The 24,058-nt window shown below is 40.1% G+C and overlaps 3 protein-coding genes across 3 annotated transcripts; 2 read left to right on the top strand and 1 right to left on the bottom strand.

Moving 5' to 3' along the window:
* Positions 1-482: 482 nt before the first annotated feature.
* LOC148677292 (extracellular calcium-sensing receptor-like) lies at positions 483-5,844 on the top strand. The gene is made up of 6 exons (XM_088619966.1): positions 483-648; positions 1,119-1,407; positions 2,061-2,891; positions 3,037-3,264; positions 3,792-3,915; positions 3,991-5,844. The coding sequence occupies exons 1-6, from the start codon at positions 530-532 to the stop codon at positions 4,899-4,901; spliced, it is 2,502 nt and encodes an 833-aa protein (XP_088476092.1). The 5' UTR covers positions 483-529; the 3' UTR covers positions 4,902-5,844.
* A 2,920-nt stretch (positions 5,845-8,764) lies between these two features.
* LOC148677293 (extracellular calcium-sensing receptor-like) lies at positions 8,765-13,663 on the top strand. Its single transcript, XM_088623308.1, has 6 exons — positions 8,765-8,981; positions 9,334-9,622; positions 10,916-11,761; positions 11,870-12,097; positions 12,566-12,689; positions 12,765-13,663. The coding sequence occupies exons 1-6, from the start codon at positions 8,770-8,772 to the stop codon at positions 13,661-13,663; spliced, it is 2,598 nt and encodes an 865-aa protein (XP_088479434.1). The 5' UTR covers positions 8,765-8,769.
* Positions 13,664-16,829: 3,166 nt separating this feature from the next.
* On the bottom strand, positions 16,830-20,642 carry LOC148677294 (extracellular calcium-sensing receptor-like). The gene is made up of 7 exons (XM_088623322.1): positions 20,614-20,642; positions 20,156-20,447; positions 19,590-19,799; positions 18,984-19,556; positions 18,665-18,892; positions 17,931-18,054; positions 16,830-17,737 (listed from the first exon to the last, which is right to left on the bottom strand). The coding sequence occupies exons 1-7, from the start codon at positions 20,640-20,642 to the stop codon at positions 16,830-16,832; spliced, it is 2,364 nt and encodes a 787-aa protein (XP_088479448.1).
* Positions 20,643-24,058: the final 3,416 nt, after the last annotated feature.

Genomic DNA, 24,058 nt, shown 5'->3' on the forward strand with positions numbered 1-24,058 from the left:
CCCTGGGATTTTGAGAGAATTCACAAAAAATAACATTCCAAGGGATAAAGGGCTTCCCATTTGCAATTAAAATCCATATAATGTGTTTTTTTGCAAGCTGACACTCCAGTGTTGAGTATCTAGACTGATATCTTTTGATAATCCATTTTAAATGAATATATATATTTAATAATTATACATGTTTGGAAATGGAAGGAGGCAGACTTACTGTATGTCCTAAAATAATGTAAAATAGGAGTAAAATGCAGTATCCCTGCAAATCACATTATTCAAGGGTGGAGGCATCTGGTAAAGGAACATGTCATTCATTGTTAGGTTGCAAATAATTTGTTCTCCTTAATTTCCCTGAAGGTCAAAGTCAAATTAACTGTACCTTATAAATTCAGGGCAAGCCAACAGCTGTAGAGACAGGGTGTGCCGGGTTTTGAAGATCAGAATGAATGTTCGGTATTGCTGGCACCTTGTTCCTCTGGTGTTCTGTTGGCTGGGAGCTGGAGAGGAAACGTGTGAGCTCAGAGCAGACTTCGGGATGATAAGAGAGCATAAAAAGGGGGATGTTATTCTTGGAGGGATGTTTCCTATTCATTCCAAGGGTATCAATGAGGAACGGACATACCAGCAGAAACCAGGGAAGCAACAATGTAGAGAGTAAGTGTGACGCTAAAAAATGAACGCAACAATTATTCCCCTACCCCGAATAAATATATCAGAGTTTATTATATCTGGCACTTAAAGTGAATGTACATGAATATCCACAAATTTAAATTGATTAAATTGATTTAATTTAATATATATATATACTGTAGGAACGCAGATAATTTGATATTTGCATAAAAGCATTACAGATGTATTCGCTATTTCTTGTAGAGATAGCAGTTTGGGTTTGTGTTTTGTATTCTAAAGGAGGGTGACTGTTGAAAGAAATTAAGTGAAAGGTCAGTTGACCGTATTTATCAACTAAATTTTTCAATGAATTCTAATAGTAAGATGACAAAGAAGAAATCAATAAAATCATGACATGACAGTTTAAAGGAGGTCAATAAATGAGATGAAAAGAAGGCAAAGGCAGTGTTTTACAACAGTGTGTGTTCTTGTGAAAGTTAAAAGGTTTGTCTCAGGTTTAATTTCAGAGTTTTCCGCTGGTCCAGAGCGATGGTTTTCTTCATAGATGAGATCAACAGAAACAAGACTCTCCTGCCTAACATCACACTGGGCTACACTCTGTACGACACCTGTGGAATAGAGGTGCAATCGATAAAAGCAGCAATGGCCATTATAGCCCAACCGGTGAACAGAAGCAGTCAAGAATGCAGTGGTGCCCCTCCCATACACTTAATTATAGGGGACTCTGGATCGACACTGTCCATGGCCATCTCGAGACTACTGAACCTGTTTAACGTGCCTTTGGTGAGAACAATCCAAATGAAAAGGAACTCATGACGTTAACAAAAACACCTTTAGATATAAAGAGGTGTGGTCTCCTGCTGTAGCAGTAGCTCGTTGAAAGTTTGCTTAATTGAGCAGAGTGAGAAAAATCAAACCAGATTACCTGAAAAAAAAATATTTGTGAATGTTATGATCACTAGACTATACTGCAGTGCTAAATTCCAAAGTTTTATTAAACAGTTTTGACAGTCTATTTCTATGCAATCTGACTTTCTTACACAGTGCTTTGTATATGTTTGTGAATATTACGTTGTGTTTCCCTGGTGTCGTCCTTCACGTGATCTGCGCATGTGAGAATGTCGTATTGCATTTGCCAAACGATGATGAACGCAACTACTGTATGTCGAAAGACTATTGGAACAGGCTTTTCAGAAGGAGGATATCCTGTGTAAAGAGTATGGTTGTGTACTTGAAATCTTGGGTAAAAAGGAAAAGAAGAAATGTGAAAGTGGTGTCATAAATGAAGCCCTGTAAATTCCTCATCTCCCTTTATTAAGCAAATTCTAGAGTGCTCACTGAAGGAACCACAAGGGTTTCTGTTCTGCATTTTTGATGTAAAGCTGATTCCCGGTGATATTCCTAATTCATTGCCATTCAACGTTATTTCATTTCAGGTCAGTTATTTCGCTTCCTGTGCTTGTCTCAGCAATAAACAGCGGTTCCCTTACTTCTTTCGCACCATTCCAAGTGATGTGAACCAGGCCAGAGCGCTGGCTTTCCTGGTCCAGCACTTTGGCTGGACCTGGGTGGGCACAGTGGGGGCAGACGATGATTATGGCAAAGATGGGATTCAGATGTTCATCAATGAAGTGAGGAGGCTGGGTGTGTGCATTGCTTACAGACTGATTATTCCAAAGGTGGCATCCAGGGAAGAAGTCCTGAAGATTGTGAGGATGATCAGAGACTCCAAAGCTAAGGTTGTTGTTGCATTTGCTATCGAGGAGGATATATATCCTGTGATTCAAGAGTACGTACAGCAAAACATCACTGACAAGCAGTGGGTTGCCAGTGAGGCATGGGTCACCTCAACCTTAATCTCTACGAAGAAAAACCTCCTCTCCTTAGCAGGCACAATAGGTTTCGCTATTCGAAGGGCAGAAATGCCTGAGTTGGAGAGCTTCCTGCAAAAGCTTAATCCTGTGCTGGAACCTCACAACCTGTTTGTCAAAGAGTTTTGGGAAACGCAGTTTAAGTGCTCTTTTAATAAAACGGGATCAGATGTGTCTGCAACTGCTCCTCAGAGCAAGATTTGTACAGGAAATGAAAACCTAAGTGAAACTCCAAGCATCTACAATGATGTATCGCAACTGAGAGTGACCTACAACATGCACAAAGCTGTTTACGCAGTGGCACATGCGTTACACAATTTGCAAGCTTGTGAGAGTGGCAAAGGACCATTCAATAACAACACATGTGGAAATATATATAATCTACAACCGTGGCAAGTAAGTACATTATCTAAATTTCTATATGTTTATTGAAAATAGGCCATCAGCACGGCTTCAGAATGAAAATGATGTAGAATAGTTTCTTTCAATCTGAGAAGAGAAAGGTCAATGGCAATCTAATGATAGTGTATCAATGCCCTAGGTGGTACACTATCTAACGGAAGTAAAATACACAAACAAGTTTGGTGATACTGTTTATTTTGACAAAAATGGTGATCCGGTGGGATCTTATGACATTCTAAACTGGCAAAGAAATCCATCTGGATCCATTAAATATGCAACAGTTGGACGGTTTGATTCATCTCTGCCTTTAGAACAGCAGCTTGTCTTCAATAAGGATGAAATTATTTGGAATGGAGAGACGACAGAGGTGAGTTGCCTATACACCACCTCTCCATCTGCTACTTTGAAAAGTAGCTCATGCTACAGTATGTTTCTGTGCGCTGATGATTGGTGTTCTAAGGTTTACATAAGCCACCAGTCTAAAGAAAAAATATGTGCATATTCAGTCAATAAAAAAGTTCAAAACTGACCCAAGGTGTACTCAAGATAAATTATTTTTCATAGATGAACTGTAAAGCAATATTAAGTGTCCTGTGTTTACTGCACCGTTTTGGTGTATCCGCATTTCCAATTCTGCAACATTAAAACTGACATATTCTTATCCTGTGAGGTTTGCGTTGTTTCCTTGCATCTTCTTGTATTTGTTTCTTTCATCTAGTGTTCCAAAAACATACTGTTGTTTCATAGAAAATCACCTGAAGCTGTCAAAACCTTTGTGATATGGCTATTAAAAGACTTAACAAACACATATAACTTTGATACTATGAAAATACTGTTAACAAGTGGAACAATATTAATTGAACATCATGATCATATGTGATTCATTTGGCACAGGTTCCCAGGTCAGTGTGTACAGAAAGCTGTCCTGTTGGCTACAGAAAAGCTGCCCGTGTTGGACAACCAGTTTGCTGCTACGACTGCGTCCCGTGTGCCGATGGCACCTTTAGCAATTCCACAGGTAGATACGAATCACTTCTGCGCTGAAGTGTTTGTTTCCAGGTGCCCTAGATGAGACAGTTTCCTTTCCCCTCAGATCAAGCAGAATGTGCTCCGTGCCCAGCGGATTTCTGGTCCAGTGGGAACAGAACCGGCTGTGTTGTGAAAGACACTGAGTACCTCTCCTACTCGGAGGGCTTTGGAACGGCTCTTGCCACTGTTGCTGTCTCCGGGGCGGCCATGACGACGGCAGCGGCAGCCATTTTCCTGCGGCACCGGGACACGCCGATTGTTCGCGCCAACAACTCGGAGCTGAGTTTCCTTCTGCTCTTTTCCCTGATGTGCTGTTTCTTGTGTGCTCTTACCTTCATAGGACAGCCCACAGAGTGGACTTGCTGCCTAAGGAGGACCTCATTCGGACTCAGTTTCGCCCTGTGCCTCTCCTGTCTGCTCAGTAAAACTGTCGTGGTTCTTATGGCTTTTAAAGCTGCCCTCCCAGGGAATAAGGTTACGAAATGGTTTGGCCCTCTGCAACAAAGGCTTAGTGTGTTTGCCTGTGCAACCATTCAGATTGCACTGTGCTCTGTGTGGCTCACAGTGTCCCCTCCATTTCCAGTGAGAAATACCTGGCTGTATAAAGACAGGATCATCCTGGAATGCAATCTGGGCTCCGTGGCTCTGTTCTGCTGTGTTTTAGGCTACATCGCGTGTTTAGCGTGTTTCTGTTTTGTCCTGGCCTTCCTAGCAAGAAAACTGCCTGGTAACTTCAATGAAGCAAAGCTGATCACGTTCAGCATGCTGATATTCTGTGCGGTCTGGATCAGCTTTATCCCGGCCTATGTGAGCTCTCCTGGGAAGTACACAGTATCTGTGGAAATATTTGCAATTTTGTCCTCAAGCTTTGGGGTGCTTTTCTGCATCTTTATTCCAAAATGCTACATTATCATATTCCTGCCAGAGAGGAATTCCAAAAAATTCCTCATGTCTCAAACACGATCTGTGAAATAGTGCAGTCATGTATGTGTTATTTTTTAATTTATTCTACAAATAAAAAACTCAAATTTGTAAAGCACTTTGAGACATGTACAACAAAGGAAGGTTGGACTGATTGACATCTTTGTTAGACCACATAAATGTGCACCACTTCTATTTTACCACTAGAGTTCACTACTATATCAGAAAGAAGTAGGAGTCAGAGAGCAATTAGCTGAGGAAGAGGAAAGAGAGAGAGAGGAAGAGATATGTAGACAAGCTCTCAGGTATAGATGCTGTGCTCCATTCAGAAATAATACTGTTCAACAACAAAGATCTGGATTTAGTTATACATACCTGTAGCAAAACAATGAAAGGAAGAACCATTATCAGATTTAAAAAACAATCATGAGAAATGTGAAATATATAGTTTTTTGTTCTTAAAATCCATTAGGAGATTCCAAAAGGTTCTGCAAGCTCTTGTTATATAACACTCACGAAGAATGTGAAGTTATAGTGGCTGCAGACATTTACTTCTGACACCAGTACTGTCACACTGATACCCTTGTGGGGCTCTGAGTAGCTCTGGAAAATGCTGTTTGCACACAAGGACTTGTAGAATGTGTTCAGGGCCCCACTAGAAAAACAACTACCTTTTCTGGCATTGATGAGCCAAAGATTTAAATTTTGTTGTTTAATATGTATGCATGATTTAGGACTGCTGTTGTTTATTCATGTTTTTCTACGTTTATACTGTAGATTGAATAATATGTGTGTATCCTTGGTTTCAAAGCAATGATTTTATCGTATTTTCTTAGCTTGTGAAATAATATGAACAGACTGTCAATATCCTGCCTTTGACATTGTGCCAGTAATTCAGTTCGCCATGGTATACAGATGTACTGGCTATTGCTTATATGTTAAAATACATTGACAGAACTCTCCTCTCACTACCACAGAGCATCGATTACAATAAAACATAATAACAAGTAAAAGGTTTATTCCATGCTGAAAAAACATGAAAGAAAACAATGCTGCAATGCTGCAGCATGAAGTTGTGACAGTTGTCAAACATCTGTAAGTGGTGTTCAGGCAGATCAGTCTTTCAACACCTGAAGAGTTGCAGCAGAAAACAATGTTATGGACGTGGAGCCTTCTTAAGGAAATGCTGTGTTTTTTTCCTCTTTTTTTTCAGCATGGAATAAACCTATTACTTGATCCTTTGCAACTTACGCATGCTGATGCAGCTACCCCTGAAAAAAAAACATAATATGTTGCTTGCACTCAAAGATGGTGCAGTTCTGTGCATCACACAACACGGGCTTTTGTGAGCTCTTCGTTTAAGTTATAGTACTGTGAGGATATCCAGAATACAATTGTTTTGTCTAGAATAGCAATGCTCTTGGTAGCTGTTCAGATCTGTTTAATTGAAATAATTATTTACTTAGGTGGTCCTAGTTATGATCTTTCAGTTCTCTTCAGTTGTAGAAGGTGAAGACAAAGAACAGATCTTGTAATAAGGTCACATCATTCCCACTGTCTGTCTTATTTACCATCTGCTGGTGAAGTACTGTTTGCTTCCCTGCTCCCCAAATAAGCTAATGAAGACCCAGGTGTTCACTGCTAATTAAATTTTGCTCCCAAGGGTCTCCACATGGCATGAGATCTGAGCACAGAAAGACAAAGAAGCAGCACTGTAATAGATTTTAAAATGAAAGAAAAGTACTAAGTTATCTAGTATAAGTAAATTTATCTAAATACAGTTAAAGATAACTTTTCAGTTATTTCACAATGGTATAATACCTTTTGTACTTTGCAGAATTTAAATGTAATGATAATTTTGCACTTTATATGTGCTGGAAAATTGTTCCCGAGCAGAAAATAACCTAAGGCCAAAACCCAGACACACCAACCAGATATAATAACATATTTTACATGTTAATTACATTATGCATACATAATTTGAAAACTCAATATTATAGTAATGTGCTGCATAAAAAATAAATTACTGACCGAATATCAATAGATGACAGTACTGTTTAATAATGAATTATTTATTAATGTTTTGCACTTAATTTTAACAACATGTATTCATAATTTCTTCTCATTTTCCTTTTTATGTTTTGAGTGTCAGAAAAAAATAATAATTCAAATGTAAGCATTCTGCACCGTTTTTAACAGCTGTTTTATCTCGCTTGCCTGAAACCCAAAACAGCACCTCCTGGTGGGAAATCTGAAGAAAAATATTTTCTGCGGTGACAGCCAAAAAGACATCAGACAAGAAAGAACACATTTCTGGACATGCAAAAGAGCTAACAAAAGGTTTCGCTTGTTAATGATTATTTGCTAAAAAATCACAAATATTAAAAAACAGCTACTACCATAGGGCACTTTGAACTTCATTTGAATTTGTTGTTTTTTTATTCCCTAAACTTCTAAAAGTCAATTGAGAATAAATTCTAATTTAGAGCTTCCACCTGAGAATCCACTACTATCCCATGTGCTTAGTTCAGCAGTATCCTCTCTCTGTCTGGTCCAGATCCCTAACCATCACTCTGTGCTGCAGCATGAAGTTGTGACAGTTGTCAAACATCTGTAAGTGGTGTTCAGGCAGATCAGTCTTTCAACACCTGAAGAGTTGCAGCTGAAGTCCATCTCACACTCCTTATTACAGTAGTTATCTTACATCCCTCTGGGTCATTCAGTAACCCCTCAGTCCCATCATTTTTTTCAATGATTTCCCTTCACACATATTTCATTCTAAATATGTCTATTAATTTACATACCTATTAAATTTTTTTTAGTTTAAAATTCTACCATTGAACAGTTTTAGCACATTTTTACTAAGTGCTGAGATGACACAGTGCTTCCGGTAAATATTCTGAAAATAAACAATGGTACAATAATATTAGTTTAAAGTTTAGAAATTGAAGTGATTATCTTGGACTGATAATCACTTTGAAATGTCATTTTTCTAATATCCTTGAAAATTACAATAAGAGCTCTATGGATACTTTCTAAAACACCTTAATATAACTAATTTAAATAGAGAAGTGCTTCAACTGACAAACAATGTATAGAGTTGTAACTCCAGTATTTTATTTTTCAATTCCAGTGTAATTTCTAAGTATTGGAGCGCCATATTTAAAACAAAAGTTATAATTTGGGAAGTGTTCAAGTTTTGTAGTTCACGACACCTCTTAGTTGTTTGTAAACTCATTATAGCAAGTATGCTGATGTCTACAGAAATGCAAAAACAGGTTGCTATATCCATTAGAGATCATGTAATAACATCTCTTAAAAAATACCATTCTATTCCATCACTTTTGCAGAAAGATAAAATGTCACACAAGCGGATGTTTCAGTGACAATGATCTTGGATTGCATCACATGCGACCTGCTCTTCCAGTGAGTTCACAGGGCCCTGATCATGGCCATCGTTTCCCCGATCTGGGGGAAGACATAGAAAAGATAAGGTGTAGCCTTTGAAAATTGTAAAGGGGAGAACTGAGGCAGATCACAGCAGTGCTGACTAGCTTTCCAAGAACTGAGCAAGAGAGGATAGATGGAAATTGTCAATGGCCAGTTGCACGCCAAAACTAGAAATTAGAGAGGTTTTTCAACGCATGTAATAGATTACCCTGAGGTATGATCAAATGAATGCTGAAAGATGAATGATGCTGAAATGAAATTAATTGTGTAGGAAAATGTTTATCACCCATGGGTTGGTTTTATTGCCAACTTCCTTATTAGTCTGGGAAGCAGGGGGGGGTTAAACGAAGGTCACATTCGAGGTTTGCAAAGTGGAGCCTCTCTTAAATTCCCTGAAGGTTCAGGTTTAATTAAGCAAAACTTATAAATTCATGGCAGATTAAGAGGTGACAGGACAAATTGAAGATTCAGAATGAATGTTCGGTATTGCTGGCACCTTGTTCCTCTGGTGTTCTGTTGGCTGGGAGCTGGAGAGGAAACATGTGAGCTCAGAGCAGACTTCGGGATGATAAGAGAGCATAAAAAGGGGGATGTTATTCTTGGAGGGATGTTTCCTATTCATTCCAAAGGTATCAATGAGGAACAGACATACCAGCAGAAACCAGGAAAGCAACAATGTAGAGAGTAAGTTAGGTGCAAATGTCAATCTAAAGAAATCCAATTGTATATGTCTGCTTTCGAACTGTTTACAATAATGGTGTAGTGCTTGCAGTTTGTACATAACACAATTTGTACATTGTACAATTCTTTAATATACATCACTAGATATTTTATCTCTGGTTTCTGATCATTTATATTGTAAATGTAGGAGTACTAAATTCAACACCTAAGAAAACACAACTCCACCAAAGATACACAGTGTCCGTAATGAAGCTTCAAGCTAAAAGTAAATGGGACTTCTCTAATGCTTCAGGTAACGTAGAATAAAAGATTGCAGTACTAAAACCTTACTGAGGGTGTGGAATGTGTGTCTCAGATTTAATTTCAGAGCCTTTCGCTGGATGCAAGCAATGATCTTTTTCATAGAGGAAGTAAACAGAAACAAGGCTCTCCTGCCCAACATCACACTTGGCTACAGTCTGTACGACTCGTGTGCTTTAGAACCCCAGGCAGTCAAGGCGACATTATCGATGCTAACTGAACCTGTGCACGAGAGAGAGAAGGAGTGCAGAGACGTACCTTCGGTTCCTGTTGTAATTGGCAACTCTGGGTCTTCTCTCACTATTGCAGTCTCAAGAGCACTGCAGCCATTCAGAGTCCCGTTGGTGAGTGTGCTGGAAATAATCTGAATCCCTACAGCGCCAGGAGCTGCCTCCTCCTCCCCCCCTCTCCTGTTCGGCCTGAGGAAGAATAATTCAGGAAGAAAGCTGCTTTCTTGGAGCAGTGCAGGGAGAAACACTGCAGCGGTAACTGCAGTTCAGTTTGTTCTCAAAGAAAAAGACTGCAGATGCTTAGACATGGGAAACGTTGTGATTCCTTGATTCGGCATGTGCATATCAGAAGCTAAACTGATGTTTGATCCTTTCAAAGTCTTTTATATTCCTTTTGATTGTAGGTGGAATGGGACTCAATCAAGAGTACTGTGATTTTTACTTCGGTCTTACGGACAGTTTGTAAACATTTCAAGATGCATCATTTACATATATAAACATATACTGTAGGTACTTTTAAAAACAATAAAGGTGATAAGTTCAGCCTGAGGCAATGGAATGGAAATACATGCTACATTTCTATTTAAAAAAGGAAGCACAGCTGTCTTGCTAAAATCCCAGAGCTGTCAGCGTGACCGTGTGACATCCATTCTGTGGGATTCAGTGAAAGCTGTTCCTTCTGCTCTGACACTCTTGCCAAATTGTTTGCTCATTCTTGACAAGGACCATAGGGCTGAATGTACAAATGTAACAAATGAGCAAACAAAACAACAAATCTAAACCATCTAGAGAATGCAGAGATGACAGGGAAACACTTGTGTCGGTCATAAATTTAATAAAGTACTAAATGGAAGTATAAAAACAATATAAAATACAGATGCCAAACTGAATGTTAAAGGAAATTTATGTAAATGTCACGAGAAAAAGCTGGTTTTGCCACAGGTGTCGGGCAAAGCTTAAAGTTCTCACTTTTTCTGAGGTTAAGGTGATGGTGAGGGTTACTCTTTGGGATTCCTGATGTATGTCATTTTCCAAGAACTTAATTTTGCATGTCAGTCCATCAGACAGGGTAAGTGCCAAAAAGGGGGATACCCTTTGGAATTTTCCCAGCTGCTCTTAGAAAACTAGATTATCCCGGGTGAAACTAGAAGCGCCAGACTGCTGGATTTCATCCTTAGCATGTAAAAATTATTCTGCTGTATTACAGCTGTTCACACCTTCCCCAATACACATACTTTACAGGTAAGGCACACCGCCTCCTGATGCTGATTTCAAATAACCTGAGTAGACTGAAGACTATATTTCTTTTAAAACTTGCTTTTTCAAATAAACACATTCTGGATTGGGTTGGCAGACTTTGCGCCTTCAGGTTTTGTTATAGGGAAAGTCTCACTCTTTTCCATACAGGTCAGCTACTTTGCATCCTGTGCCTGCCTGAGCAACAAACACAACTTCCCCAACATTTTCCGGACAATTCCAAGCGATGTGTACCAGATGCGGGCCTTGGCTCACCTCATTCATCGCTTGGGCTGGACCTGGGTCGGCATTATTGCATCAGACGACGACTATGGCTACCTAGGCACTCAAATTTTGAGTGAGGAAGTGACAAAACTGGGCTCCTGTATCGCCTACAGACTGGTGATTCCAAAGGTGCTGTCGGAGAAGAAGACGCTTGAAATTGTGAAAAAAATCAAAGAGTCCACAGCAAGAGCTATTGTGGTGTTTTCCATTGAGGCTGAAATATACTCTTTGATTGAGGAAATTGCACGCCAGAACATCACTGACAGACAGTGGGTAGCCGGTGAAGCATGGGTCACCTCCACCTTAATCTCTGGCAACAAAAACTTTCATTTCCTGAGAGGCACAATAGGGTTTGCTCTTCGGAAAGCAGAAATGCCCCAGTTGAAAGACTTTCTTTTCAAGCTTAGCCCACTGGAAAAAAACGTTAATCAGTTTGTGAGAGAGTTTTGGGAAACGCAGTTTAAGTGTTCGTTTAATGAAACAGGCACCTCTGAGTTTAATACCTCTGCAACTACAAGGACGTATTATGATCAAACCTGTACTGGAAGGGAAAATCTAGAGAAATCGAAAAGCATCTATGGCGATGTTTCAAACCTGAGGGTGACCTATAACATCCACAAAGCTGTGTATGCTGTAGCCTATGCTCTTCATAAACTACAGGCCTGTGAGCATGGGAAGGGACCGTTTATTAACAGAACTTGTGGGGACATATATAACCTCCAATCATGGCAGGTAATGTTGATAGAAGCTTTCAAGTGCTTCTGAGACAACATCACAAACATTAATAAAGATTAAGGTGTAATTAAAGACATATTGACTTAAAATCTTTTGGTCCTCCAGGTCGCTCACTATCTAAAAGAAATTAACTACACCAACGAATTCGGTGATCAGGTGTATTTAGATCGCAATGGTGAGCCAGTGGGAACCTATGACATAATAAACTGGCAGGGAAATTCTGATGCCTCCATTAAATTTGTGACAGTTGGGCTCTTTGATGCATCTCTTCCTCAAGATCAACAGCTTCTCTTCCATGAAGAGGAAATAATTTGGAGTGGAGGTAAAAGAGAGGTACTGTGATCCTTATACAGTGTCCCCCTGCAACAAGAGGCTTATTTGTATTCAATCATATATTGCACAATATATTTCTATTTTGTTCTAGTACAAAAATTAAATTTCTAGTGTGATAATAATCTATTCTCATTCCATTGCTTTTGTGAAACAACTTTGCACTTTGATGACATTGCTTTCTAAAATGAACTAAAATCAGAATAGAAAAACTTTTTTAACCATGTCCCTTCTTGAAAAAAAAGAAAAAAGAACAATGCGTGTTAAAGAGGTAAGGAAAGGAGCCTCATACAGTATGTAAATGCATAGTTCCAAAAAAATTTTATTACTTCCAGTGTATCATCATACTTTTCAGTAAAATATTTCATTTATTCTTCAGGCCTGTTTTTTTTCTGGTGGGATAATGTGCTGCCAGTGATTTACCAAACCTTTGTGACTTTGTGACAGAATCTTTGCGAATCTTTATGACAGGTTCCTAGGTCAGCGTGTACAGAAAGCTGTCCTGTCGGCTACAGAAAAGCTGCCGGTCTTGGACAACCAGTTTGCTGCTACGACTGCGTCCCATGTGCCGATGGCACCTTTAGCAATTCCACAGGTAGATATGAATCACTTCTGCGCTGAAGTGTTTGTTTCCAAGTGCCCTAGATGAGACAGTTTCCTTTCCCCTCAGATCAAGCAGAATGTGCTCCGTGCCCGACGGATTTCTGGTCCAGTGGGAACAGAACCGGCTGTGTTGTGAAAGACACTGAGTACCTCTCCTACTCGGAGGGCTTTGGAACGGCTCTTGCCACTGTTGCTGTCTCCGGGGCGGCCATGACAACGGCGGCGGCAGCCATTTTCCTGTGGCACCGGGACACGCCGATTGTTCGCGCCAACAACTCGGAGCTGAGTTTCCTTCTGCTCTTTTCCCTGATGTGCTGTTTCTTGTGTGCTCTTACCTTCATAGGACAGCCCACAGAGTGGACTTGTTGCCTAAGGCGGACCTCATTCGGACTCAGTTTCGCCCTGTGCCTCTCCTGTCTGCTCAGTAAAACTGTCGTGGTTCTTATGGCTTTTAAAGCTGCCCTCCCAGGGAATAAGGTTACGAAATGGTTTGGCCCTCTGCAACAAAGGCTTAGTGTGTTTGCCTGTGCAGCCATTCAGATTGCACTGTGCTCTGTGTGGCTCACAGTGTCCCCTCCATTTCCAGTGAGAAATACCTGGCTGTATAAAGACAGGATCATCCTGGAATGCAATCTGGGCTCCGTGGCTCTGTTCTGCTGTGTTTTAGGCTACATCGGGTGTTTAGCGTGTTTCTGTTTTGTCCTGGCCTTCCTAGCAAGAAAACTGCCTGGTAACTTCAATGAAGCAAAGCTGATCACGTTCAGCATGCTGATATTCTGTGCGGTCTGGATCAGTTTTATCCCGGCCTATGTGAGCTCTCCTGGGAAGTACACAGTAGCTGTGGAAATATTTGCAATTTTGTCCTCAAGCTTTGGTGTGCTTTTCTGCATCTTTATTCCAAAATGCTACATTATCATATTCCTGCCAGAGAGGAATTCCAAAAAATTCCTCAGGTCTCAAACATGATCTGTGAAATAGTTCAGTCATGTATGTGTTATTTATTATTTTATTCTACAAATAAAAAACACAAATTTGTAAAGCACTTTGAGACATGTACAACAAATGAGGGTTGGACTGATTGACATCTTTGTATATTTTCTCTTTTTCTCTGTGGTTTTAAATTACTCGTTGTGCCCCTCTTACAAATTTGTAAAGCGTTTTGATTAATGCCCCTACATATTTCTTTTATGTTTTCTTTTGTCTGTCAATTCTTTCATAATCAAAATAAACATTAGAGTCTGGTTTTCTTCCCTTTGTATTTGTTTACTTTTTGTATTTGGGAGCAATCCAATATTTTGCATCAATTCACTTAAAAAGGTGCTATTTCATGCAATCTTTAAAAAGTAATTATGTAATACACATTTAATCTGATGGAATTAGCTATCATTTATTAGAAACATATTTATTTCCATTGTTGTAAAGTTTATATACTGCCATGTGCTTTGTAAATGAGTGTAAGTATTAAATTAAATTTAAAGTCATGTCACGTCATTTGCCAAACTGCTTTATACCACACGGTGTCGTGGGAAGCCGGAGTCTACCTGGCAAGAAACGAGCGCAAGGCAGGGTACACACTGGACAGGACACCAGTCCATCGCAGGGCCAGTGTAAGCCAATCATACATGGGGACAATTTAGAGGCCACGGTAAAGGCAGAGGGGGGAAATTTGACCTGGACACCAGGATAACTCCCCACTCTTATCGAGAAATGCCCAGGGGTATTTAATGACCACTGAGACTCAGGACCTCAGTGTATGTCTCATTCGAAAGATGGCGCCCACTACAGTACCAGTATACCACTATACTGGAGCATCAGGACCCACACAGACCGCAGGGTGGGCGCCCCCAGCTGGTCCCACTAACACCTCTTCCAGCAGCAACCATAGCCTCCCAGGAGACCTCCCATCCAGGTCCTGACCAGGCTCAACCCTGCTGAGCTTCAGTGGGGAGCCAGTTGGGAGCTGCAGGGTGATACGGCTGCTGACTCTATTTAAATTCATAATTAGATTAAATACTAAGCATGCTAGTGTGAGCGTGTGTGTGTCTGCGTGGGTGTCCTGTGATGGACTGGCGTCCCATCCAGGGTGTATTCTGTCTTGTGCCTCTTGCTTGCCGGGATAGGCTGTGACTCCTCCATGACCCTGTGTGAGATCAAATTATTAGAAAAGGGATGGACAGTACGTATAGTGAATTACTGTACGATCAAGAACATTAGTATGCTTTAAAACTGTTCTTTAACAAAATATCTTTGGAAAAAAATACATAGCCATGATCTAATGTGATCTAAATGGTCTTCTTCTAAAGGAAGGATTTCTGGGACTCTTTACTCTCAGACTAACACTGCACACTTGCCACACTCATTATTTTAAAGCAATATACTGTACTGCAGACTGTGCCTGCTTTAAAACAGGAGACTGGTGAGACTGGCTGTCCCATTGGCAGGGCCCTGTGTGCCTTACACAATGGGACCACTCAGGAGGAGTCAGTGAGCTGCAGTTGCAGCCCACAGGGTTATAAAGCAAATGAATGCTCAAGGGGAAAGTTACATGATGTAAATGGGCTCTGATGACTTACACATCTTTTGTTTGCTTCAATAAAAAAGAGGGAATATCTGATAAGCATAAATGATCCATTAAAGTAAATTTGATATTGTTGCTTTGAAAACAGGTTTGGAGCCAGAAATGCAGCCCATGAAATGCAGACTATCTTTGCCTTACCAGAGATAAGAACATTTCCCACACTGAGTAGACAGAAGAATACTTTTACTACATTTTGAAACATGGTGCATGTTGAAAGACTGTTACAGAGGAGGCCCGAGAGAATTCTGGGGGAATGATTTCACACGGAGGTGCATGACAATAATCATTGTGTTTGTAGTAAAGACACTTTTCAACTGTTTCTGGCTAATTTTGAAGAAGGTATTTGGTAAATTAAAAAAAGACATAACAGTGGTAAACAGCAACAAAACTATACACAATAGAATTCATAATATAATAATAATAATATGTAAGAGCAATGTGTGTAACAACAGTTTGTATTTATTTACTGATCTTCATTTTTAACTCATGTAATACACCTGGCTGGTGAGGTCAATTAAAAAAAAAAATTGTCTTGCTAATAATCTTGAAGTCGTATGTCTGATTCCTGTATGAGCATAATTTCTTGAAAAACAAAGAATTATTCTGAAGGAATAGTTAAGTTATCCTGAACAGATATAAAGAATATAACACAGTCTAATAACTGGCTGATGGCAATCTTGTCACAAAAGGACTGGGTGGTGCTAATGACCTCTCCTGTGTACAGGCTTCTGCTTTTATGCATTTCATATGTAATCATGACCATAATCTTCAATATATTCCACCTATACTCACTACTTCTTTGTCTGGGTCTCTTGCTTATTTCTGCCACAGTACCTTTGATTGCCTGAGTGTGCTCTGCCACTCACAGAGCCCCATGAATTTTCTTTCTCTTCAATGCGTTGGGAGCTGCAGGCGCAGGCCGACTGAGGAGCTGCCTTGCAAGAGCAGTCGGGGAAAATGGAGAGGTGAGAGGTAAAAAAAAAAGACACATGGTGTGGAAAGTCTTTTTGTCTTTCTTTAATTTACATAATATAATCAGAAACAATTACAATTATACACTACTCTTAAGAGCATTACAAAAGCATTCTTTTATAAACCATTTGAGTTCATGTTTTTGCCTGCACTACATTGAAGGGAATACGACGTTAGATTTGGCAGCACTCTGTGGGATTGAGTGTTCACCCCAATGTGGCACCACTCTGGGTCTAGGAAACTAAGCAGCAGTTAGACGGCCATCCTCATCATCTCAGGATGTCACCCCAAGACACAGCTGGAGGCTATTTTTCTGATTTCTAAGCTTTAACATGGAGACAAAACGTAACTGCAAAAGGGAATGAAAAACAATCAAGTTGAATGAGGCTATGCACACCAACAATTTAGTGACAGTATTTAACTTGGCCAGCATGTTCCTAGATTGGCGGAAAAATGGGAAAAAATCCTTATGGATACAGACAGCTCCCCAGTCCACAATCAAATCCAAGACCCAAGAGCTGTGCGGCCACAGCACTGCCCACCAAGTCAAGTAAGAATGTCTTCTTATTATTATTATTTTCTTTAGTGTATTGCTGGCACCTTGCCCATCAGCTGCTTTTTAGTGTTCCTCTCAGGCTTTAGCAGGAGGATGTAGCACTTAGGGACAAAAATGCACACTAGAAGACCATAGCTGGATGACAGAATAGCGAAAATCTCAACAGCGACTGTGTACTTTCCTGGAGAGCTGATGTAAGCTGGTACGAAAGTGACCCAAACCGCACAGAAGATGAGCATGCTGAACGTGATGAGCTTGGCTTCATTGAAGTTGTCTGGGAGTTTCCTGGCTAAAAATGCGAGGACAAAGCAGACGCAGGCCAAGCAGCCGATATAGCCCAGAACACAGGCAAATCCCAGCACAGAGCCCACGTTGCACTCCAGAATAATTTTTGCGCTCTGCTCCAAGAGCCTTGATGGATAGGGTGGCGACAGTGTCAGCCAGAGCACACAGATTAAAACCTGCACCAGGGTGCAGAACAGAATGCCGGCTCTTTGCTGCACAGGACCAAAGTGTCTCATGATGTTGCTGCCAGGAAGCGTGGAGCGAAAAGCCACCAGCACAACAACCGTCTTGCTCAAGACGCAGGAGATGCAGAGGACAAAACTCACCCCGAACGCTGTGTGGCGCAGCTTGCAGGACCATGGCAGAGGCTGGCCAATGAAAGCCAGGGAGCACAGGAAGCAAAGCACCAGGGACACCAGGAGCAGGAAGCTTAACTCAGAGTTATTGGCTTTGACAATCGGAGTGTCCCTGAAGTGAAAGAAGGTGCAAATCACACAGGCAGTGATGGCGGCTCCGCCGATTGAAATAGCTGCCAAGATAATCCCCATGGTCTCTTGGTAAGACAGGTATTCAGTCTCTTTTGGCACACAAGCTGTTTTCTGGGCATTAGACCAATATGTGGGTGGACACTTTTTGCACTCTACAGAACCTGAAAGAGGAAAGAAATATTCTTAGGATTAGTTCAGCAACTGAATTTCCTTTTATTGGTATTTTTACCTTCAAATACTTGTGCTGCAAGGAACCCCAGAACGACACGGTTCCTCACAGGACTGTGTGGTGATCCCAGCAGTCTGTAATCACAGCAGAAGCCAGGTTGTGTGGAAATCAAGTAGACAGTGGACCTGTAATATTGCTGATCTCTCCATCAGCACAAGGCCGGCAGTCGAAACAGCAGGCTGGCCTTCCTTTCTGAGCAGCTTTCCACGTTCCTGGGAGGCAGGTTTCAGAGCACACTGACTGAGGAACCTGTGAGGAGAAATCAAAGTCTCAGTGAAACTGAGACAGGGGTGCCTGTGTGCTCTAGGGGCCCGACAACAGAAGGAAATGGTTTATTGTTTCGCTACAGAAGAAGTGTGAATTAGATTTTATATTGGAAAAGATTAAAATCCAGCTTTAAAGAATAAGATCAACACTTGACACTTTGTGGAGCAGGAAATTAATATTTAAATTCTTCATTATTTTGACATTTGCTGTCCTATGTATGTGTTACCAAAGCCTGTTTTGAAGTCTTCTCCTGTTCATGTAACAATCTGTGAGTCCATTTCTGTTTATCCAGTGATGCAGTTCTAGTATTCCATACATTGGCACTTACCTGCACAATATACTGTTGCAATTTGCTAATTTTGCAAATGGTATTTTTATGGATATGAGCCTTTAGTAGGTACTTTTTTCAAATACAGTACCTACATGGGCATATCAAAACCTACATGAGTGAAGAATTTCAGTATAAATGTACTGATAATTATACAAAAAACATCTCATTATTAATCTTTTCATGTTGAAGTCTTATTTACCTGCTGTATTCCTTGAAATATTAGTGCATTTCCTTTACATATCAACACCTGCCCAGCCTCACCTCATGCTGGCCTCCAGTCCAAACCACGCTGTCTTCCTCAATGTTAAACTCATTCTCAGATCCCTCCGATGCGTCAAACTGACCAACTTTCACAAACTTTACCGACCCGTCTGCCTCCCTCTGCCAGTTGATGATATCATACGATGCTGCTGGATCCCCATTTTCATCAAAATATATCTTCTCTCCTACAGGTGTGTTACCATGTACTTCTTTGAGATAGTGTACAAGCTTTAAAACAAATTCATTGGAGCTTATTAAATAAAAATACATTATTTTGAAAGATAAAATGAAATTTCCGCTCTGCACACCTGATTCATACCTGCCATGGCTGGAGGTCAGTGATGTCTGGGCATGTTCCGTTCTCAAAAGGACCTTTTCCAGGGCCACAGAGCAGCATGTCTTGAAGAGCCAGAGCTATTGAGTACACAGCTTTGTACACATTGTATGTTGCTCTTAATTGTGAGACATCATTATAAATACTTTTGACACTTTCTAATTTTTCTAAGCCTGAGCAATTGGGTTTAAGAGTGGGTGAGGTCAGGAGACCCAAAGAACATTTGAACATTGTTTCCCAGAATTCGGCAATGAATGGATCAGTAGGATCTGAAGCAGGGTGAATTCTTTCCAGGAAAGACTTGAGTCCTTTAATCTCTGCCCTGCGCAGTGCAAAACCTAGAGTCCCTTCCAAGGAGTGTAAATTCCTTGGGGTTGAAACCAGTGAAGATGTAATCCAAGCTTCTGTGGCTATCCACTGCTTATCAGTGATGTTGTGATTCACAATTTGCTCTAGAACAAAAATAATATCTGACTGAATAGCAAAAGTGACAATAACTTTCGCTGTGGAGAGCTTTACTGCTTTGATAATTTCGAAAATCTTTTCCTCTGAATAGACCTTGGGAATGATTTCGGAAAATGCAATGCAAACATCAAAATTCTTAATTTCTTCTCGGAATATCTGTATTCCAAATTTCCCATAATCATCGTCTCCAGCTATGACTCCCACCCATGTCCAGCCAAAACGTTTCAGTAATTTGGCCATTGCCCTGGCCTGGAAATAATCACTTGGAACTGTTCGGAAAAATGATGGGAATTTGTTTTTGTCACTGAGGCATGCGCACGAAGCAAAGTAGCTGACCTGTAAAAGAGAAGATTTTTCCAGGTTCACATTGAAATTTCTTCTCGGAAGAAGAACAGTAATTTTAGAACATGTAATCAAAGGTACAGTATAAGCAGATAACTAAATGATTTTCATAGCATTCTTTAAGAGTCACAACCTTATGAATAAAAGTAATAAATATGGATATTTGTAAAGTTTGCTGTGTGATAAGAATAGCAAAAGAAGGGCCTTACTCTTACAAACTCTACAAAAGATGACTTCCTTGAAGAATTCCTACCTCCTTCCCTGGATTTCTCACCAACTGCTGAGACACTATCCTCCTAATCCTATATTGCATTCCCACTGCACAGGTAACTGCTGGCAAACCCCCTCACCATAGGAATTCTGAAGACTCCCAGGGTTCTGGCAATAACCACGGATCCAGAGGAGCTGGCATCCCCAATGATGACGGGCACATCTGGAGCTCGTCCACAGCTGGAGCCAGACACCGTCTCCCTCTCTCCTGTCACCAGAGCCAGGGCCTCCCTGAGAGCAGTCCACTGTGTCAGGCAGGTGTCAGCGATGGCGTAACCCAGCGTCACGTTCGGGAGAAGCTCGGTGTTGTTGTTAATTTCCTCCACCGCAAACCTCATTGCCTGCACCCAGCGGAATGTTCTGAAATCAAAGCTAATTGCAGAAAAATGACAAATGTTTCCTTATTTCCTCATTTGACTTAAATTCACTTTCAGCATTGAGGACAATAAAAATATATCTGTATTATGCTTTCAAGTATAAGAGCGTTACTATTTTAAACATTTCAGCTTGTATGCTAATCACCTCCTTTTCTACGTACCTGGTAGTAAAAGTTTTACGTAGTACCATTTTCAGATGTTCCTGTCATCTCTAATATGTTCAGCACATTCTGTTGAGCAGTGTGAACATAGGTTTTCAAATACACATACATACCTTAAAAGCTGCCACCTACCCTTCACATTGCAAGAACTGAGGTTTGTATTGAAATGATTGATCACCTGCCAATACTCTGGTATGGATGGGGAATAATCCTCCAATAGTAATGTCTCCTTTTTTGTAAAGGTGTTTTAAGCCTGAGCTCTGATAAGGTTTGCAAGTTGATTCCTCAGCTCGATAAATCCTTCTGTGAAAAATTAAAGCAAAGTACAGCAACGAATAAAGATTCATTATTCTGTTGAAAATGGGATAGAAAAAGAAGCAGGAAATGGTTCAGAGACAAGAACAGGAGGTTATGCTCTCTCTTCAAAGAAAAACTGCAATCTTTTCTTATATAGTGTTTATTTAACCTAGAGCAAGAAAAACAATCTGCACTGCTATTAAAATTTACAGGCAGGAACGTGTAAGCAATTGAGGAGCTCCTTAAGGAGCAACGATAATTGTACATCCCTTGAACCCAAAGGAAGGCAGTGATTTGTCTTTGTTATTTTATGTACTATTAGTTATTTCAAAAGATCGAAGACCTCCTACTGTTTACTGCCAAACACAAATGTTTTAAAAGTAGTATTAAAGATGGTCTGCAGCTGGAGATGCAGGGTTCAAGGTATTCATTTATCAAGTGATACAACGAGCTGTTTATTATTAATATACAGTATATTCTAAATCAAGCTACACTGCATAAGTTTGTCCCCAACCCTATATTTATCACAACACACAAGGGATGCTTTTAGTTGTAATGCAAAAGAAAACTTTAAATCAATGTCATACAGTATGTGTGGTTACATGAAGAGAATGCATATAATAAATCCGTGCAAATGTGGTTTAGTACCACAAGGGGTTGAAAATTAACATTTGTCATGCTTGAAGAAAGGAACAAAATGAGACTGACTCTGCACCTACAAAGGCATTCGAAGGTCATGAGGGAAAGAAGTGTAATTGTATAAAATTGAATAATTGCAACAAGGTGAGCATGTTGTTTACATGGTACAAATAGTATAATATAAATTCTCAAAGCAAAGATTCAGGGATTGTTTTTATTAAAAGTGCTTTTATTTTATATATGAGCCAAGTGGAAAAGTTTTTTAATATTATTATCCTCTTTCTGCTATTCCGTCACACATTATATGGAAGGCTGGTTTATCAATATTAAACAATCATATCTTTTCTAAAGTGATTTCATTTTACTAGCGCAGCAAGAAAAGAGACAATTTTGCTAAGGCTGGAATTAAATTTGAAATTAAACTCCCCTGTGAAAGGAATGCTAGAGTAAGATCGAACTGCTGAGTCTGTTCTTTTTTTCAGAGTTACTTGTTTCTGCAGAGCAGTGATTATATTGAACCTTTCTCATCCTCATTTCTGGGAAATAGGTTCCAATTATTATGTGCTGGAGCAATTATGCACAAATAGCTTCTTTTTTCAGAGTGTTCATTTTAACTGTGGCATGAGTGTCTTTTGGTTGAATAAGCACTGTAATGTTTTAGGCAATCCAGACTCGATGTGCTCACAGTATAATGTAACCTGTAATCAGAACTGGTTTGACTGTTTCTGTGGCTCTCACTATTGATTAAAACCACTATCATGTGCTACTGGTAGAACTAATGACACAGCAATTAAAGAAAATAATAAACTTAAATATAGCAGTCAGCACAAGTATCTGGAGATTTTTTTTCTCTAAAAACAGATTGTGCCTCATATATGCTAGTGATTTATGAATTATGTGAATTGGGTGTTATTTTTACCAGGCACATTAACAGTACATGAATAATGAAAGGTATTCAGAGCTTGATCTTCTGTTAGAATGCTTGAAACATAATCACAGACTACACAGGCAGTGGGGTAGCCATGGGTCACAATTGCACATTGTCCCTCTAATTACAGAGTGTTTACATAGTAATTAATTATGATATCATACATTGTTACAATGAACTTCGTCACATTCTTTTACCAGTGTACTGTAAATATCTACGCATTAGCTTGCAAAAATTAAAGAACCAGAATGAATGTTTAGTTGCATATACAAGGAAAGTTCATTACTGATTATGGTGAAGCTGTGCATGATAATATTGCAAGTACATATAAATCTACAGGTAATCATATGCATAGTGTAAAGTGTTACCCTTTTTCATTCATTCAACACAACTGTTGATGGTAGCAATTAGCATTTGCTTTACAAACTAAAAGGTGTTCATGGTGTTCGTACGACATGACACAAAGTCACTCTATTTTGAATGTGGAACTTCCGATTGAGAAACAAATAAGACATTGCAGAAAGTTTCAAAGCTTCTTTGCAGAGTTTGCTCCTCAGATACTATTGGACAAAGTCAATGTTCTGGTTCTATTTTGAATCTGAATTGAACATGGAGAAATAAGAAACTGCAGAAGGTTCGGAGAGGTTCCATGAGGAGTTTGTGACACTCCTCTGACAGGGCAGGAGGCTCCAGCCTGTGTCCCCAGGCCTGCGGGCTGCCTGGGCTCCGCTCAGAGTGCGGGCGGAGGAGGGAGTCTGCCTGCAGCCCAGCTGGCAGGGCGGTGGGGAGGGAGACACTGGGGCTGTGAGCGAGGCCTCTCACCCCTGGGGCAGCTGCCGTCTCAGACTCTGATCGATAAAGACGCTGCACCACTCACACTGAGCCATCACTGCTGGGCACTGCTGCTTAAATCTGTAGCTGAAGTAAAGTGAAAAAAAATCAAGGCATTACTCCACTGAATATACACAATAGGAGCATTCTTACAAAACCGTAAAGACCTCTCTTTTACCTTCTATCTAGAAGTACCAGTTTTTATTCCTCTTATTTAATGCATATCGTATTTAGATTGGTATAATACGTCATCTGCAGACTATGTACACTGCCTTGCAAAACTTTTCAGATCCTGGCCCCCCATTTAGTGTCTCATTTCATATGATTCCAAAAATGTTACTAAATTTTAAGTGTAAGATAAATAGTACAGTAAATATCAGCAAAAACTAAAGAGAAAACATTGACTTGTATTCAGACTAGTGAACTCATTATTCTCTCAAGATGGTTGGGGATCACAAATGAGCAGCAGCTTTCAAGTCTCAGTAGACAGATTCTCAATAGTCGAGATTTTGACTCGTCCTCTCAAGGACATTCACTTCCTTAATCCAAAGTAATTCCCGTGTAGCTTTGGCCTTGCATCATTATCCTATTGAAAAGTGAATTTTTGCCCAAGTTTTACATCTTTAACTGTTTGAAACAGGTTCTCCTCTAGGATTTGCCTGTACTTTGCTCCATGCATCAGTCCATAAATCCTAACGTTTCCCAGTCCCTGCTGAGGAGAATACTCCCCACACCGTAACGCTGACACCA

The sequence above is a fragment of the Lepisosteus platostomus genome, chromosome 2 (assembly GCF_059453375.1).
Source record: "Lepisosteus platostomus isolate fLepPlt1 chromosome 2, fLepPlt1.hap1, whole genome shotgun sequence".
Taxonomy (NCBI): Eukaryota; Metazoa; Chordata; class Actinopteri; order Semionotiformes; family Lepisosteidae; genus Lepisosteus; species Lepisosteus platostomus.

Bases quoted from the DNA above. Each gene is read 5' to 3' on its own strand.
- LOC148677292 (XM_088619966.1), top strand. From the start codon at position 530: ATGATAAGAGAGCATAAAAAGGGGGATGTTATTCTTGGAGGGATGTTT. The intron at 649-1,118 runs GTAAGTGTGACG...GGTTTGTCTCAG, and splicing joins GGGAAGCAACAATGTAGAGA to GTTTAATTTCAGAGTTTTCC. The intron at 1,408-2,060 runs GTGAGAACAATC...ATTTCATTTCAG, and splicing joins ACCTGTTTAACGTGCCTTTG to GTCAGTTATTTCGCTTCCTG.
- LOC148677293 (XM_088623308.1), top strand. From the start codon at position 8,770: ATGAATGTTCGGTATTGCTGGCACCTTGTTCCTCTGGTGTTCTGTTGG. The intron at 12,098-12,565 runs GTACTGTGATCC...TCTTTATGACAG, and splicing joins GGAGTGGAGGTAAAAGAGAG to GTTCCTAGGTCAGCGTGTAC. The intron at 12,690-12,764 runs GTAGATATGAAT...CTTTCCCCTCAG, and splicing joins CACCTTTAGCAATTCCACAG to ATCAAGCAGAATGTGCTCCG.
- LOC148677294 (XM_088623322.1), bottom strand. From the start codon at position 20,642: ATGGTACTACGTAAAACTTTTACTACCAG. The intron at 20,448-20,613 runs GTACGTAGAAAA...TTCTGCAATTAG, and splicing joins CGTAAAACTTTTACTACCAG to CTTTGATTTCAGAACATTCC. The intron at 19,557-19,589 runs GTTTGCATTGCA...ATCATTCCCAAG, and splicing joins AAGAAATTAAGAATTTTGAT to GTCTATTCAGAGGAAAAGAT.